This window comes from Entelurus aequoreus, linkage group LG03 (genome assembly GCF_033978785.1).
Source record: "Entelurus aequoreus isolate RoL-2023_Sb linkage group LG03, RoL_Eaeq_v1.1, whole genome shotgun sequence".
Classification (NCBI taxonomy): domain Eukaryota; kingdom Metazoa; phylum Chordata; class Actinopteri; order Syngnathiformes; family Syngnathidae; genus Entelurus; species Entelurus aequoreus.
The window spans coordinates 71356863-71373898 of record NC_084733.1 but is presented as its reverse complement, the minus strand read 5'-3'; the positions used below and the strand labels follow the sequence as shown (position 1 = coordinate 71373898).

The 17036-nt window shown below is 40.8% G+C and overlaps 1 protein-coding gene across 1 annotated transcript; it reads left to right on the top strand.

The window, feature by feature from the left end:
* Window positions 1-1195: 1195 nt before the first annotated feature.
* synm (synemin, intermediate filament protein) lies at window positions 1196-16792 on the top strand. Its single transcript, XM_062042590.1, has 4 exons — window positions 1196-2089; window positions 10591-10715; window positions 12145-12224; window positions 12296-16792. The coding sequence occupies exons 1-4, from the start codon at window positions 1196-1198 to the stop codon at window positions 14188-14190; spliced, it is 2994 nt and encodes a 997-aa protein (XP_061898574.1). The 3' UTR covers window positions 14191-16792.
* The last annotated feature ends 244 nt before the right edge of the window (window positions 16793-17036 follow it).

Below are 17036 nucleotides of genomic sequence, written 5' to 3'. Positions count from 1 at the left end.
GTCATTCATCCGGGTGGAGAGCTGGAACAGGAACAGGTGACCACTATAGTTCCTTGAAAAAAATCTGGTCTTGAGGGTGAAAACAACAAAAATGCCCCCCAAACCCTTTGATTTGTCAGTCTGTGGGAAAAAATGTGGGCACTCCTGGGGCCGTACTTATCAAGCTTCTTAGAGTGCCATTTTACACTTAAGTCCTGAGAATTTGCGAAATTTAGTCCTACTCTCAAACTTAAGAATAAAAGCTTTTTATCAACGTTCTTAAGTCTAAGAATCACTCCTACTCTCCACGATATTGAAGAGACCTTCAGATGTGTCTTAAGTGGTTAGGAGTTGCCAGCAGGGGATGGCACTGAGGCGAGAGAGACGTGCGCGAACGTTCAGGGAACGGAACAATGTTTTGTTTTTTTTTGATGACGAGCAGCTGATCAAACGGTATCGTTTAGACAGAGCGGATATTATTTTTGTCACAGATTTAATACTTTTCGATTCCTTGTTGATTTCTGCATGTGGCTGCAGTGGGCTAGTATATATAGAGCCACCCACACCAGTTTCAAATTAGTTGCCTAATTAATGAATTGGAAAGAAAATGTTATGACAGTAGCGTATGTGTGTGGCCGTGAGGTGAGTGACGTCAGTGAGTGTGTGGGCGAGAGAAGAGAGGGAGCGGTAGCGTGAGTGCCGGCGGGGACTAGTTTGTTTCGTATTATTTTGCAGTTTATTGTCAAAATATACACTCCCATTGTCCACTTAAATATTTCCAAGATATTTCTTTATTCTTAGACAACGGATTCCCTTCCGTGATTGGTCATTTCTATGGACACAGAAATGACGTCACCTAAAATTCTGTTTACGGCACATAGTAATGTCGTAATTCAGCTCTGAGTGTGACACTTAAGATTCAGTCCTACACTTCGCTGAAAGTGTGAGTAAGACGCTTGATAACTAACTTTTAAGTGCAGCTTTCAGCGAATAATTTATTTACTCTTAAGTCAACTCTTAGCAGACTTCTTATGAGTAATTCTAAGAAGCTTGATAAGTACGGCCCCTGGTCTATAGATTTTTTTTTGACGGAGAGGTTTTCAGATGTCTGACAGCACTTGAACGCAGCACAGCATCAGCCAGGAACTCGCTCGGGGCGATCCTTGGAGGCGGGACACGCCCTCTTTGTGCACTTGTCAAAGGACGGTGAAGGCGCATGACGTCACACTTCTGTGAGCAAACACACGGAGAAAAGATCTCTCCTGCACAGACATTATTTTTTTCCATGATTTTGTCGTCTAAAAACGCCACCATGTTGCCTTTTAAGAGAACTTTTGAGGGCGAGAAGCATCAGCTGCAGGAGCTGAACGGCCGGCTGGCCCAGTACCTCTCCAGGACGCAACAACTGGAGCGGGAGAACGCGCGTCTCATGGGCGAGATCAAGCAGCTGAGACAGGCCACGGTGGCGGAAAGGGAGCCGAAGTACAAGGCCGAGATGCGGGAGCTGAGGAGGTGCGTGGAGCGGATGTGTCTGGAGAAGTCCCGGGCCGAGGTGGAGAGGGAGCGGCTGTGGACGGAGCTGCAGGAGGTGCGGGCGCAGTGCGGCCAGCAGAGCGAGGCGTGCCGGGGCATCAGCGGGGATCTGCAGGGCTGCGAGAAGGAGCTCCGGGACGCGCACAAGACCAACACTTCCCTCCAGCAGCGGTTAGTCGACCTCCAGAACGAGCGCGCCTTCCTGGAGGAGCGACACAGGCAGGGGATGGAGCACCTCCGGCGTCAGGTGGGCTCCGCCGTGCAGGCGCCCTGCGTCCTCACGCAAACCTACCCCGGGCAAGCATCCGCGGAGGAGGTGCAGCGCTACGCTCGGGGGCTCTCCGACGGATGGATGGAGACGCTGGAGGTGTACCAGCAGAAGGTGGAGGAGATGGAGCGCACCGTGCAGGAGGAGCAGGCCTTGCTGGGCGACCTGCGGGGCGAGAAGCAGCAGCACGCCGCGCAGCTGGACCAATTACGCACGGACGCGGAAAAGCAAGGACGGCTTCAAGCGCGCCTGGAGGAGGAACTGATGATCATGCAGGAGAAGTTCGGTCACGACGTGGGAGAATATCAGGTGGGGACACAACATTAGGCACACTTTTGATTGACACTTTATCATGTGTTAGAGCAGGGGTGGGCAAAGTCTGGCCCCGGGGCCCATTTGTGGCCCGAAGCTCATTGTTAGTGATATTTCTAAAAATATTATATATATATATATATATATAAAAAAAATGGAATAAAAGAGCAAACAGGTGAAATGTTGACAACACTTGTGATTTAAGGCTATATAAATAAACATTGATTGATTGACTCTAATACAGTGGTTCTTAACCTGTGTTCGATCGAACCCTAGGGGTTCGGTGAGTTGGCCTCAGGGGTTCGGCGGAGGTCAAAACACACGCGACTCATCGTGTAAATAAAAACTTCTCCCTATCGGGGTATTACGGATACGGCAACAGCTGACTGATTGGCAGGTGTGTAATTTGTTGTGAGTTTATGCACTGTGTTGGTTTTGTTGTTTGAACAAGGTGATGTTCATGCACGGTTCATTTTATGCACCAGTAAAAAAAAAACATGGTAACACTTTAGTATGGGGAACATATTCACCATTAATTAGTTGCTTATTAACATGCAAATTAGTAACATATAGGCTTTTAACTAGTCATTATTAAGTACTTATTAATGCCTTATTCAGCATGGTCTTATTATAACCCTAACCAAATAACTCTAAATTAAGTCTTTATTACTTAGAATATGTTCCCCTAGTGTCCAAATAACTCTAAATCTTGTTGGAAGTACCGAACCCCACCAGTTTCATATGCGCATTCACCGAACCGTTCTTTAGTGAAAAATAAAATGTGTGTTTTTTTTCAAATTCAAGACAAAGTTATATGTTTTTGGAAACATTTTAGTATGGGGAACATATTCTAAGTAACAAAGACTTAATTTAGAGTTATTTGGACAGTAGGGGAACATATTCTAAGTAATAAAGACTTAATTTAGAGTTATTTGGTTAGGGTTAGGGTCAGGGTTAGAGGGTTAGGGTTATAATAAGGCCATGCCGAATAAGGCATTAATAAGTACTTAATAATGACTAGTTAAGAGCCAATATATTACTAATTTGCATGTTATTAAGCAACTAATCAATGGTGAATATGTTCCCCATACTAAAGTGTTGCAATGTTTTTTTTACTGGTGCATAAAATGAACCGAGCATGAACATCACCTTGTTCAAACAACAAAACCAACACAGTGCATAAACTCACAACAAATTACACACCTGCAAATCAGTCAGCTGTTGCCGTATCTGTAATACGCCGATAGGGAGAAGTTTGTATTCACACGATAAGTCGGGTGTGGTTTGACTTCCGCCGAACCCCTGAATCCGACTCACCGAACCCCTAGGGTTCGATCGAACCCAGGTTAAGAACCACTGCTCTAAATTAAGTCTTTGTTACTTAGAATATGTTCCCCATACTAAAGTGTTACCAAAAACATTTAACTTTGTCTTGAATTTGAAACATTTTTATTTTTTATTTTTCACTAAAGAAGGGTTCTGTGAATGCGCATATGAAACTGGTGGGGTTCGGTACCTCCAACAAGGTTAAGAACCACTGCTCTAATAACACAAACACTGCAAAAACTGAAATCTAAATAAGATGAAATATCTCAAATAAGGGTGATATTTGCTTATTTTCTGTCTGTTAAGATAATTCTTCTCACTAAGCAGATTTTATGTTAGTGTTTTACTTGTTTTAAGGGTTTTGCTCCTAAATTATCTCAGTAAGATATTACAGCTTGTTGCTGAGATTTTATGACCTATATTGAGTAAAACATGCTTGAAACTAGAATATCAACTGATGCAAAGCTGTGTCATCAACACTCACAAGTATAAAACTACTTTTTTAAAGTAATAATTTCTTACAAACCCCATTTCCATATGAGTTGGGAAATTGTGTTAGATGTAAATATAAACGGAATACAATGATTTGCAAATCCTTTTCAACCCATATTCAGTTGAATGCACTACAAAGACAAGATATTTGATGTTCAAACTTATAAACTTTTTTTTTTTTTTGCAAATAATAATTAACTTAGAATTTCATGGCTGCAACACGTGCCAAAGTAGTTGGGAAAGGGCATGTTCACCACTGTGTTACATGGCCTTTCCTTTTAACAACACTCAGTAAACGTTTGGGAACTGAGGAGACACATTTTTTAAGCTAATTAGGTGGAATTTTTTCCCATTCTTGCTTGATGTACAGCTTAAGTTGTTCAACAGTCCGGGGGTCTCCGTTGTGGTATTTTAGGCTTCATAATGCGCCACACATTTTCAATGGGAGACAGGTCTGGACTACAGGCAGGCCAGTCTAGTACCCGCACTCTTTTACTATGAAGCCACGTTGATGTAACACGTGGCTTGGCATTGTCTTGCTGAAATAAGCAGGGGCGTCCATGGTAACGTTTCTTGGATGGCAACATATGTTGCTCCAAAACCTGTATGTACCTTTCAGCATTAATGGTGCCTTCACAGATGTGTAAGTTACCCATGTCTTGGGCACTAATACACCCCCATACCATCACAGATGATGGCTTTTCAACTTTACGCCTATAACAATCCGGGTGGTTCTTTTCCTCTTTGGTCCGGAGGACACAACGTCCACAGTTTCCAAAAACAATTTGAAACGTGGACTCGTCAGACCACAGAACACTTTTCCACTTTGTATCAGTCCATCTTAGATGAGCTCAGGCCCAGCGAAGCCGACGGCGTTTCTGGGTGTTGTTGATAAAAGGTTTTCGCCTTGCATAGGAGAGTTTTAACTTGCACTTACAGATGTAGCGACCAACTGTAGTTACTGACAGTGGGTTTCTGAAGTGTTCCTGAGACCATGTGGTGATATCCTTTACACACTGATGTCGCTTGTTGATGCAGTACAGCCTGAGGGATCGAAGGTCACGGGCTTAGCTGCTTACGTGCAGTGATTTCTCCAGATTCTCTGAACCCTTTGATGATATTACGGAGCGTAGATGGTGAAATCCCTAAATTCCTTGCAATAGCTGGTTGAGAAAGTTTTTTCTTAAACTGTTGAACAATTTGCTCACGCATTTGTTGACAAAGTGGTGACCCTCGCCCCATCCTTGTTTGTGAATGACTGAGCATTTCATGGAATCTACTTTTATACCCAATCATGGCACCCACCTGTTCCCAATTTTCCTGTTCACCTGTGGGATGTTCCAAATAAGTGTTTGATGAGCATTCCTCAACTTTATCAGTATTTATTGCCACCTTTCCCAACTTCTTTGTCACGTGTTGCTGGCATCAAATTCTAAAGTTAATGATTATTTGCCAAAAAAAAAAAAAGTTTATCAGTTTGAACATCAAATATGTTGTCTTTGTAGCATATTCAACTGAATATGGGTTGAAAATGATTTGCAAATCATTGTATTCCGTTTATATTTACACCTAAGACAATTTCCCAACTCATATGGAAACGGGGTTTGTACATTAAACAAAACACCTCTAAAGCGACTGGCTAGCAACTGTGAATCAATTCTCATTGTTCACTTGAAAGAGCCGTTCGTTCGCAAACGACACATTTCTATTTTGAGCGCATATTATCTATCAGAACTGTTAATTTTTATTCAATAGATTCACTTTGAAATATACGTTCAATGTTGTAAATATATTCTTCTGTGACAAAACATGCAAAAAACAAACAAACATGACATGAGTCTTTAAAGCAGGGGTCTCAAACTCGCGGGCCATTATATATATATATATATATATATATATATATATATATATATATATATATATATATATATATATATATATATATATATATATATATATATATATATATATATATATATATATATATATATATATATATATATATATATATATATATATGTGGATTTTAATGGCTGTTGTTTAGATTTGTTATGCTGATTGGACCTTTTTTTTTTTTATAACATCCACAAAGTTCAATGAGCAGGTTGTTATGTGTGACCATGTGTGTTGAACTTTTTTACTGGTTGAATTTTTTTTCCTGCACCATGACTAGGGAAGGTTGTTTGGACTGGGTCATATAAATATACACACTGTGCTGTTGTGCAATTAATGGTTACTGACTTGGATGACTTTCGTTGTCTTCCAGGTGTTGCTAAAATGGCAGCAGCAGACCACTGACTATTTTTATATAATATGAAAACACCAAAGTGCAAATTGACGATATGGCGGGCCGTATCTGGCACACTCCTGGTGTAACGCATAGTGGGTAGATAATAGTTAAATGTATTGAGGCAATCTTGAATGCCACTAGACATAACAGTGCAACACAAACATTGCAGCACAACAAACACAAAGAGCAACTTGCGTTAAGCAAGCTGAAGTGCGAACACATTTAGTCCCGTGGTTAAAAACGTGATTCTGAAGTGAATACTTTGCGCAGCTGAGAGTCTACCTCCAGCGGTGTCCCAGGCTGCAAGGAGTTTGAAACCCCTGCTTGAAATGCAGGTGTCCCAAAGTAGCGTCGTCGCGTGTAACCTTTGAAGGTCGGACAGCTTGACGGCGTTCTGTCTTCCAACACAACTTCATGGCTGGCGGATTAAGCAGCAGCCACTTAAACCAATTAAGTGTCAGACCGACAAATCCCTCTAAGGTTCTTAAAGACAAATCCCCAAGCAGGGCAATCAAATGACAATGACACTGCTGAAAACTGTGAAGTCTTGTGTTGTTGCGTACAGTAAGTCACATGTTACTTACTGTACCCATGATGGTGGCCTGAAAAAGACATAATCATTGTCAGTTCTGCTTGCATTATTTTCTCTAAACTATTATTCATCTTACTGTTTGTATCTGGTTACTTTCTGTTGTAACCTATTTCTGTTAAAATGTAATAAGCACTTATTGGTCTGTTGTTTACATTCATTTTGGACGATACTCCACATTTGGATATTGATCCGATATCAAGCAGTTCCAGAGGCGGTATTTGTCATACCAATGTTCATATTTGAACTTTTCAGGACCATTGAATGATGAAATGTTTTATTATGATTGTATTCCTTATTTTTCATTCATTTCCTATTCATTATAAGTTTTCATTAATTGGATCTATTTCCATATTCCCTCTTATTACATATACAATATTGTAATAAAGTAAATCATGCAAAATTGAAAACAAAAGCAAATGCTACTTTTGGCTCTTTTTTTCCTCAGTTTGTAAACAATAACAAAAACGCCAAAAAAACAAATCAAAACACGATTTTGTGATAATAAAAAATATTGATAAAATCACTGTAGTATAGACTATATACTGGTATTATACTTGGTATCATTACTGTCAAATTTTGTATCGATCTGCCCATCCTTGTTTACTACATTTAAGAGCTGTAGCTTAGCTGCAAGATATGTTTTTTTTGTTGTCTCTTGTAGTGTGTAGTGTAGCATGTTTAGCTATTCTTTCCAGTGATAATTATACTTGTAAGAAACGTACTTACTTGGCCGCCACTGAGGTGATGATTAGGAATTTGACAGAAAAAACTATGATTAGCTATTATTTCCTGAGTTTGTAAACAATAACAAAAACAACAAAAATTGATTTTGTGATAACAAACATCAATCTAATCAATGCAGTATCGACTGCATACGGATACTGTACTTGGTATCGTTACTGTCGATATTTGTATCAATCCACCCACCCCTGTTTACATTCAAGCGCTCTAATCTAGCGATTAGCATGGCTTATTTTATCCTCCTATAGTGTGTAGTGTATTATGATTATCTACTGTATTCAAAGTATCTCTAGTCCTCCAGTGATAATGCTACTTGTAAGAAACATACTTACTTGGTACCCATTGAAGTGATGAATAGTGACTGACAAAATACTACTAATAGCTCTTATTTCCTAAGTTTGTAAACAATAACAAACACAACCAAAAAAAATGATTTTGTGATAGTTAACATCGATTTAATTGCTGCTGTATCGACTGAATACTGATACTGAACTTGGTATCATTCCTGTCGATAATTGTATCTACTTGTAAGAAACATACTTAATTGGGCGCCAAACAATAACAAAAACAACACAAACATTTTGTGATGATAAATATCGATCTTATCACTGTAGTATCGGCTGTATACTGATACTGTACTGGTATTGTTACTGTCAATATTTGTATCTACTTGTAAGAAACATACTTAATTGGGCACCAAATAATAACAAAAACAACAAAAACATTTTGTGACAATAAATATCGATCTAATCACTTTAGTATCGGCTGCATACTGATACTGTATTGGTGTTGTTACTGTCGATATTTGTATCAATCCGCCCACCCCATTTTACATTCAAGAGCTATAACTTAGAGGTTAGCATGGCTTATTGTATCCTCCTATAGTGTGTAGTGTAGCATGGTTGCTATTCATTGTATCTCTAGTCCTCCAGTGATAATGTTACTTGTAAGAAACATACTTAATTGGCCGCTATTGAGGTGATGCCAAAAAAATTAAAATACTATTAGCTCTAATGTCCTAAGTTTGTAAACAATAACAAAAACAACAAAAGATAATAAACATTGATCTTATCCCTGCAGTATTGACTGTATACTGATACTGTACTGGTATCTAATGTCAATATTTGTATCAATCCACTCACCCCGGTTACATTCAAGAGCTCTAGCTTAGCGGTTAGCATGGGTTATTGTATCCTCCTATAGTGTGTAGTGTAGCATGTCCTCCAGTGATACTGGTACATGTAAAAAAACCATACCTGATTGGCCGCAAGCGAGGATTAGTGATTTCGAAGCGGCTTCACACTGTAGAGGGACATTAGCCGCTCGCTGAGGACGCCTTCGTTCCCTTGTCGCTGTCAAATTTGCGGGACACGATATGGAAATAGTATTAAAAGCGCTATTGTTGGCCATATTTATACAGTTTTATTGTGTATTTTCTATATCATATAACCCTAACTGTATGACATTGCCTGGAACATAAGTTTTTTAACAGTGTTATTCAGTCAGACATAGTGTCAGTGCAATGAAAAACGAATCAAGCTGTGGTCATCTAAACCTATATGGCATGCACTAAAATGTTTAAAGGCCTACTGAAACCCACTACTACCGACCACGCAGTCTGATAGTTTATATATCAATGATGAAATCTTAACAGATTAGTAAAGTGCAATTTTAAATTTCCCGCGAAATATCCTGCTGAAAACGTCTCGGTATGATGACGTTTGCGCGTGACGTCACAGATTGTAGCGGACATTTTGGGACAGCATTGTGGCCAGCTATTAAGTCGTCTGTTTTCATCGCAAAATTCCACAGTATTCTGGACATCTGTGTTGGTGAATCTTTTGCAATTTGTTTAATGAACAATGAAGATAGCAAAGAAGAAAGCTGTAGGTGGGAAGCGTTGTATTAGCGGACGGCTGCAGCAACACAAACACGTAGCCGGTGTTTCATTGTTTACATTCCCGAAAGATGACAGTCAAGTTGTACCATTGGCCTGTGGAGAACTGGGACAACAGAGACTCTTACCAGGAGGACTTTGAGTTGGATACGCGCTACCGTGAGTACGCAGCTGCGGCTTCCAAACATTTGATCGCTTGCCCGTACGTGCGTGCCGCTATGTGCATGTCACGTACGTAACTTTGGGGACTTTGGGGAAATATATGTGCTGTATGAACTTTGCGGAGGTGAACGGTACTTTGGGCTGTGGGATTGAGTGTGTTGTGCGGGTGTTTGATTTGTATTGGCGGGTTATATGGATGGGAGGGGGGAGGTGTTTGTTATGCGGGATTAATTTGTGGCATGTTAAATATAAGCCTGGTTATGTTGTGGCTAATAGAGTATATATATGTCTTGTGTTTATTTACTGTTTTAGTCATTCCCAGCTGAATATCAGCTCCCACCCGCCTCTCACAGCATCTTCCCTATCTGAATCGCTTCCACTGCCCTCTAGTCCTTCACTCTCACTTTCCTCATCCACAAATCTTTCATCCTCGCTCAAATTAATGGGGAAATCGTCGCTTTCTTGGTCCGAATCGCTCTCGCTGCTGGTGGCCATGATTGTAAACAATGTGCAGATGTGAGGCGCTCCACAACCTGTGACGTCACGCTACTTCCGGTACAGGCAAGGCTTTTTATCAGCGACCAAAAGTTGCAAACTTTATCGTCGATGTTCTCTACTAAATCCTTTCAGCAAAAATATGGCAATATCGCGAAATTATCAAGTATGACACATAGAATGGACCTGCTATCCCCGTTTAAATAAGAAAATTGCATTTCAGTAGGCCTTTAAATTACATTTTTAATTTTGTTTTTAAAAGAATAACGTTTATTTTGCCTTGCTTTATTTTGAAGTTTTATGTGACATTTTCCGGGCGTGGCACAAACACACACACACACACACACACACACACACACACACACACACACACACACACACACACACACACACACACACACACACACACACACACACACACACACACACACACACACACACACACACACAGTTTATAACTGCAGTACATTATAAAATATCGTTTCCCATTTTCTCCTCTCCAGATGATTATTGAGCAGCTGGAACGTGAGAGGAACATGATGGCCGATGCAATTGGTCAGAAGATGCAAGAACATCAGCATCTTCTCCAGGTCAAGATGGACCTGGGCATGGAGGTGGCTGCCTACAGGTGAGCCGAGACGTTTTGTAACACTTGATTGACCCCAGCGTGAGACAACACCGAACACAGGACTTCATTTTCTCGACCTGTTTTGGGAGCATATTTGGTCAAGAGAAAGACAACAAAATATCAGTATATATTTCTTGATTGATCACCTTTATCTTAACAGCAGCATAATAACCTGTCCTCTGTTGTTTGCTCACTTGCTAACAACCTTTGAGACACTTTTTTCCGAGCTAGTCCCTGTGTTGCCAGAAAGTGGTGTTTGTGTGAGAGTAAGTGAGTGACAGGAAGAAAACCTCTGACTCACTTGGGGAAGAAGGCTTTTGGTGCCACCTGGTGGTTCGCGTGTGACAAACTCTAGACTGCGAATTGAACACGACCTAGTCTTACACTTGGATTAATACGGTAATTGAACACGCTCACCGTTCTAAGTTTGGATAGGAGAACTTCAAGGCAGAATACATTAAATGCAACACCAAAACAACACTATTTAAATAACAATAAAATATTGAATATAATAAGCTGCTTGCATGGAATCGTCACTTAAGGATTGAGTGGAATTTAATATATGTTTCTGAAATACTGGGATAATATCCTTGTTTAGATCATTTTTGCTGTATTTATGGTTTCTTCGATATACATTAAAATAGCCATCTAATGTATGGTAAGGTAGTAAATACTCATAGAGACAATACCTTGATATGTTGATACATAAAAACACGTCCATTGTATTTCATATCTGCCGTGGTCCACTCTCTCTTAGAACAGTATCAACATCATCTTTATTGGATAAGTGTGTAACAGACAAGGAATTAGACTTAGTACCATGCTCTCTTTGGTCAATGCAAGAAACAAGGAAAAACACAACAACGCAGAGAGAGCACAGGACCCTGGCGGCCATGCAGCAGTAAAGCAACTCTGCAGTCGTCATAAATCAGTCTGTATCAGTCAGCCAGTGAAGGCCAAATGTTTTCCCAGAGATGTAGCGGGTGGCATGTGTCCCGAGTCAGCATTTGCTTTGGAATTTAAAGGGAAGTATGGACAGCCCTGCATTGTAGCTGTTATTTTTAGGTCAGTCTTTTGGGTAGCAGTCTCTCAGAGAGGTTGTTTCTGTCAGAGGCGTCTTTTGTTTGCTCGTGTTTGAGACTGGAAACATGGCTAAGGTATGGACTTAAGAAGATTTCAAGGGGGTATTTATTAGATTAGTGAGTGGTTAAGTTTTTAAAATTCATAACCAGAATCCCAAAACCTGGGCAGTTTAACTAAAGGGCCAAGATGGAGGAGCTGGATGAGGTACAACGCTTTGTAAGGTAAATATTTGGTCTCTTTCTTTTCACACAGGAAGATCCCAAAAACTAAGAGATTATTTGATATTATTCTTGTTTGCTTGGATTTTTTTATTTTGTTTTGTTTTGTTTTGTGTTGTGTTGTCCAGAGCTCTTTTGGAAGGTGAGCGAGATGGTCTTCAAGACTCCCAAAGGAGGGTGAACCAACATTCAAGAGAAAGATTCATAGGTATTTCACGTTGCTTATTGTCACTGTTGAACATGAAATATATAAAACCGTGTGACCATTGATTCTCTCAGATATCAAGACGACCGGCCAACCTTACACTCCAAGAACCACAACCAGACAGCGTATGGATGTCAGGTTTACACCACCTTCTTCTCATCTGAGAAGATCTCCTGTGGTTCAATCAGGGTCCAGAAGTCCCTCAAGAGTGGTTCCAATTTCCCTTACAACCAGGACGCAGCATCATAGTCCTGCTTCGAGAAGGGACATGATCTCATTCGTTAAAGCCCAGAGTGCCTCTTCTGCCGCTGTTTCCAGTGCCACAGAAGATAAAGGAGTAGTAAAGAGTGGGAAGCAAAGTCAAAAGTCAATAAGAACGGAAGAGAAAAGTAAGAAAGTCGAACAGATCTCGCTGGTAGAGAACCAAACCAGTTCCATCAAGTCATCTGCTGCTGAGACCACACCAAGAAAAGTGCTCTCACCAGGGATTACAAGCCTGGACACAAAACCAAAGAGGGTGAAAGAGGTAGATGAACCAGATAAAGGAGATGACAAGGGGTTTAAAGAGGAAGGTAAATCTGAGTCAACGATGGAGACAAGTGAGGGAAAGGCATTCAACAGTGTGTCTGTCGAGGAGATCATTGAGAAAGTCATCAAACCAGCTGGTTTGGAAGCCAAGGATTGTTCCTCTGGAGAATCAAATATGACCTACCACGTAGAGAAAACTACACAAGAGGATGGCTCGACTAAGACTCAGATTGTGCTTGAGTCCAAAGTGAAAGAAGAAGTGGATGTTTCTTTGGACTCTTCCCTGGATCAGCTGCTGAGTCAAGGAGTGAAGAACGTATCTCTGGAGGATATCAAGGACACAGCGACAGGAAGCATGATCAAGAACCTGCTAAGTGGCCTTAAGGGTCAGGGTAATCTACAAAACAGGTCAGTCAATGTGGAGATCATTGAGCAAGCAGTGGAGTCTTCCGGTGATGAAGTTACAGAAAAGTGTTTTCATGAGCCCTCGTCATATTTCCAAATTGAGGAGATGGAAAATGAGCAATATGCTCAGAAGAGTGCTGCTGATGGCATGAAAACTATGGTTGATCCTAAGAGTGGATCTGTTCAGGTTCACGAGGTCATTAAGGAGAGTGAAACTTTATATTTCACCCATGACCAAGAGCCTGAGGAGTATTTTGTCTCCACACCTGATGATAGTCTCTCAGAACTTGAAGAGACGTGTGGCATCACCTCATATGGTCATTATGGCATTGTGGATGACTTGTCTGATGAGAGGTATTATCAAGAAGACAGACTTCCACAAAGCAGAGCCATCGTTAAGGAACAAGACGACTACAAGTTTACCCCAGGGGAACGTACCTTTCTCAGAGAGAGTATTCCTGAATGCATCATTGAAGAGGAGATTCGTGTTTCCCCAATAGTGCAGGAGTCAATGCTGGAGTTCCTGCGAGAGGACTCTTTGGCGCCTAAAGAACAGCTGAGGGGTGCTTTGGAGAAATTACAAGGTTCGGTGTCAGGTCCACTAAGGGAGGAGTTAGCTTATCTAACAAAAGTTAGCGGTGAAAATCCACAAAATGTGGCTGTGGACATCAAGAAAGTGCAGAAGTCGAGTGACAGCGGAACCACCACCATAGTCGCAGAGCTTAACGTCTCCCAAACTCTGGAGGACTCTGGGCTGCTAGATGATGACGATTTATCGGATGAGCAGATCATGGAAGCTCTGAGGTCTTCTCACCTGGGTAGTGCCTTGCAGGGAGGTGCAGGGGAGGGCTACAGCTTTCGGATCTCCAAAGAACAGCAAGTTATGCTCGGCGATGAGTTCGACTTCACGAGGGAAGGCGAGTCAACGTCAGTTCTTACGGAAAGACAAATCAAACTAGGGCCATCAGAGAAGACCTTTAGCATTCAGATGGAGGGGCACAGCAGTCATACCGAGGATAGCTCTGATCAAGAGTGAATTATAAAATGAGAAAATGTTGCTTTCCCGGAAAGAAGAATGGGAGTACTTAATCACGCATCACCTACCATTCACAAAGGACATGATATCTCTTTATTTGTTGTACCCTAAATGGGATACAGAGGGTTACAAAGGATAACTCCAACACTGTTTCAAGGATTCTTATCAATGCAATACCGGCCATACTTCTGGGAATATGTCCATCAATGTCTCTGGGATTAATTCTATATGCCAAAGTAAGAACCATATGGATTTTTGCCTATGGACTATCTGACCTGAGACGTTTACGGTTATTGGAGTGGAAGTTGACTCTTTGCATCCACCATCATCCAAAATGTGTACACTAGTTGACCTAAAAATAGACTAATTTGAAACATGTCACATGTCCTTAGTCACATTTCCCCACTGTCCTGTGCAGAGACTTTCCAATATTATGATATACAGTTGTGTGCGAAAGTCTTAGTCCAGTTTTGAAGACTTCAAATACAGAGGAACTTCAACTTACGAGCTAAATTATTTCCATGTCCAAGCTTGTAACTCAAAACACTTGTATCTTAAATCAGCCACGTCCCTTGAAATGAATTGAAATCAATTTAATTTGCGCTTGCCCCACCCAAATCACCTGTATTTAAGATACTTTGGAAAAATGTTTTTACTTTTAGATAACTAATTATGTTTAAAAAACATTACAATAGCATGTACTACATATGCTTCTCCATATTTCTATGGATAAATGTCCGTCCTTTTACTGTTTGGGGCTGCATGCCGCAGAGGCTAGGCTGTGTGTTGCAGACTGACAATACTGTGGTCAGACTGACTCATCTGGTTGGCTAATCAGTCAGAATTTTTGAAAATGGTTTGTTTCTCTTATTACGTCGTCCATTTCTTCTCTTTTGCAGTATCTTTCTCAGTTTCTCAGGTTGGAGTGCAGGATTAAGTCAATCTCTGGCTGTGGGCTGTGGACAATTGTTACTTCAACTGGGGAAGCTCGTAACTCAAATTATCCTCGCAACTTTAAATCTAACAAAAGAAGCGGCTTGTAGCCATAAATACTTTTAAGTTGAGATATTTTAAATTGAGGTACCACTGCAGGAGGACAGACTCAGCAGGATTACACAATAAAATTCCAAACAAATTTTCACCCAACTGATTGTCAAGGGATGGCACGCAGATATTTTGGTGAAGATTTGGATAAAAGTGCTGAAACAGAAACGTATCCTCTATGGCAGGGGTCCCTAAACTTTTGACTCGGGGGGCCACATTGGGTTGAAAGAATAATACAGATTCATCCTTCAGAACCTTTTGTCAAACCGGAGAGTAGCCCGGGAACAAACTGATGGACAAACAAAACAAAAACACTTTGTAGTCAAGGTTTTACAGAGGGCATTGACTAAATTGCACATTTGTGCAATACTCACTTTTATTTTCAAATGTATTGCAACCAACATGCTCGATAAAGCTGCGATTTTCAGTAATCGGAGATATCGCAATTTGTTTTGTTTTTACAATGAAACACTGAACAATGCAGCTCTTATAACAGCTGGTGCCACATAGTTAACATATATCAAATACTACACATATTTTCATTTATGATAGTGTCCTCCTGTTTTACCAATTGTTATAGTAGTCAAAAGGGATGGAGTATAGCTGTGTCGGGAAGAACTTTATAGCTATCAGTATCCTTTTGGAAGTCTATTTCTGTCCTAGCCTTTGCTGTGCAGGTTACACTTGTTGTGCCATTCATCACCCCACTCTCACAGCTTTGTGTGCCAAGCTCGAGAGTTGAGTTGGGAGTTAAAATGGGGGCTGTGGGCAGTTTTTGAAGGAAGCGGGGGATTATGTTATCCGCTTGTATTTACAAACCCTGTTTCCATATGAGTTGGGAAATTGTGTTAGATGTAAATATAAACGGAATACAATGATTTGCAAATCCTTTTCAACCCATATTCAGTTGAATGCACTACAAAGACAACATATTTGATGTTCAAACTCATAAACTTTATTTTTTTTTTGCAAATAATAATCAACTTAGAATTTCAAGGCTGCAACACGTGCCAAAATAGTTGGGAAAGGGCATGATCCCACTGTGTTACATGGCCTTTCCTTTTAACAACACTCAGTAAACGTTTGGGAACTGAGGAGACACATTTTTTAAGCTTCTCAGGTAGAATTATTTCCCATTTTTGCTTGATGCACAGCTTAAGTTGTTCAACAGTCCGGGGGTCTCCGTTGTGGTATTTTAGGCTTCATAATGCGCCACACATTTTCAATGGGAGACAGGTCTGGAATACAAGCAGGCCAGTCTAGTACCCGCACTCTTTTACTATGAAGCCACGTTGATGTAACACGTGGCTTGGCATTGTCTTGCTGAAATAAGCAGGGGCGTCCATGGTAACGTTGCTTGGATGGCAACATATGTTGCTCCAAAACCTGTATGTACCTTTCAGCATTAATGGCGCTTTCACAGATGTGTAAGTTACCCATGTCTTGGGCACTAATACACCCCAATACCATCACACATGCTGGCTTTTCAACTTTGCGCCTATAACAATCCGGATGGTTCTTTTCCTCTTTGGTCCGGAGGACACAAACTCCACAGTTTCCAAAAACAATTTGAAATGTGGACTCGTCAGACCACAGAACACTATTCCACTTTGTATCAGTCCATCTTAGATGACCTCAGGCCCAGCGAAGCCAATGGCGTTTCTGGGTGTTGTTGATAAACAGTTTTCGCCTTGCATAGGAGAGTTTCAACTTGCACTTACAGATGTAGCGACCAACTGTAGTTACTGACAGTGGGTTTCTGAAGTGTTCTTGAGCCCATGTGGTGATATCTTTTACACACT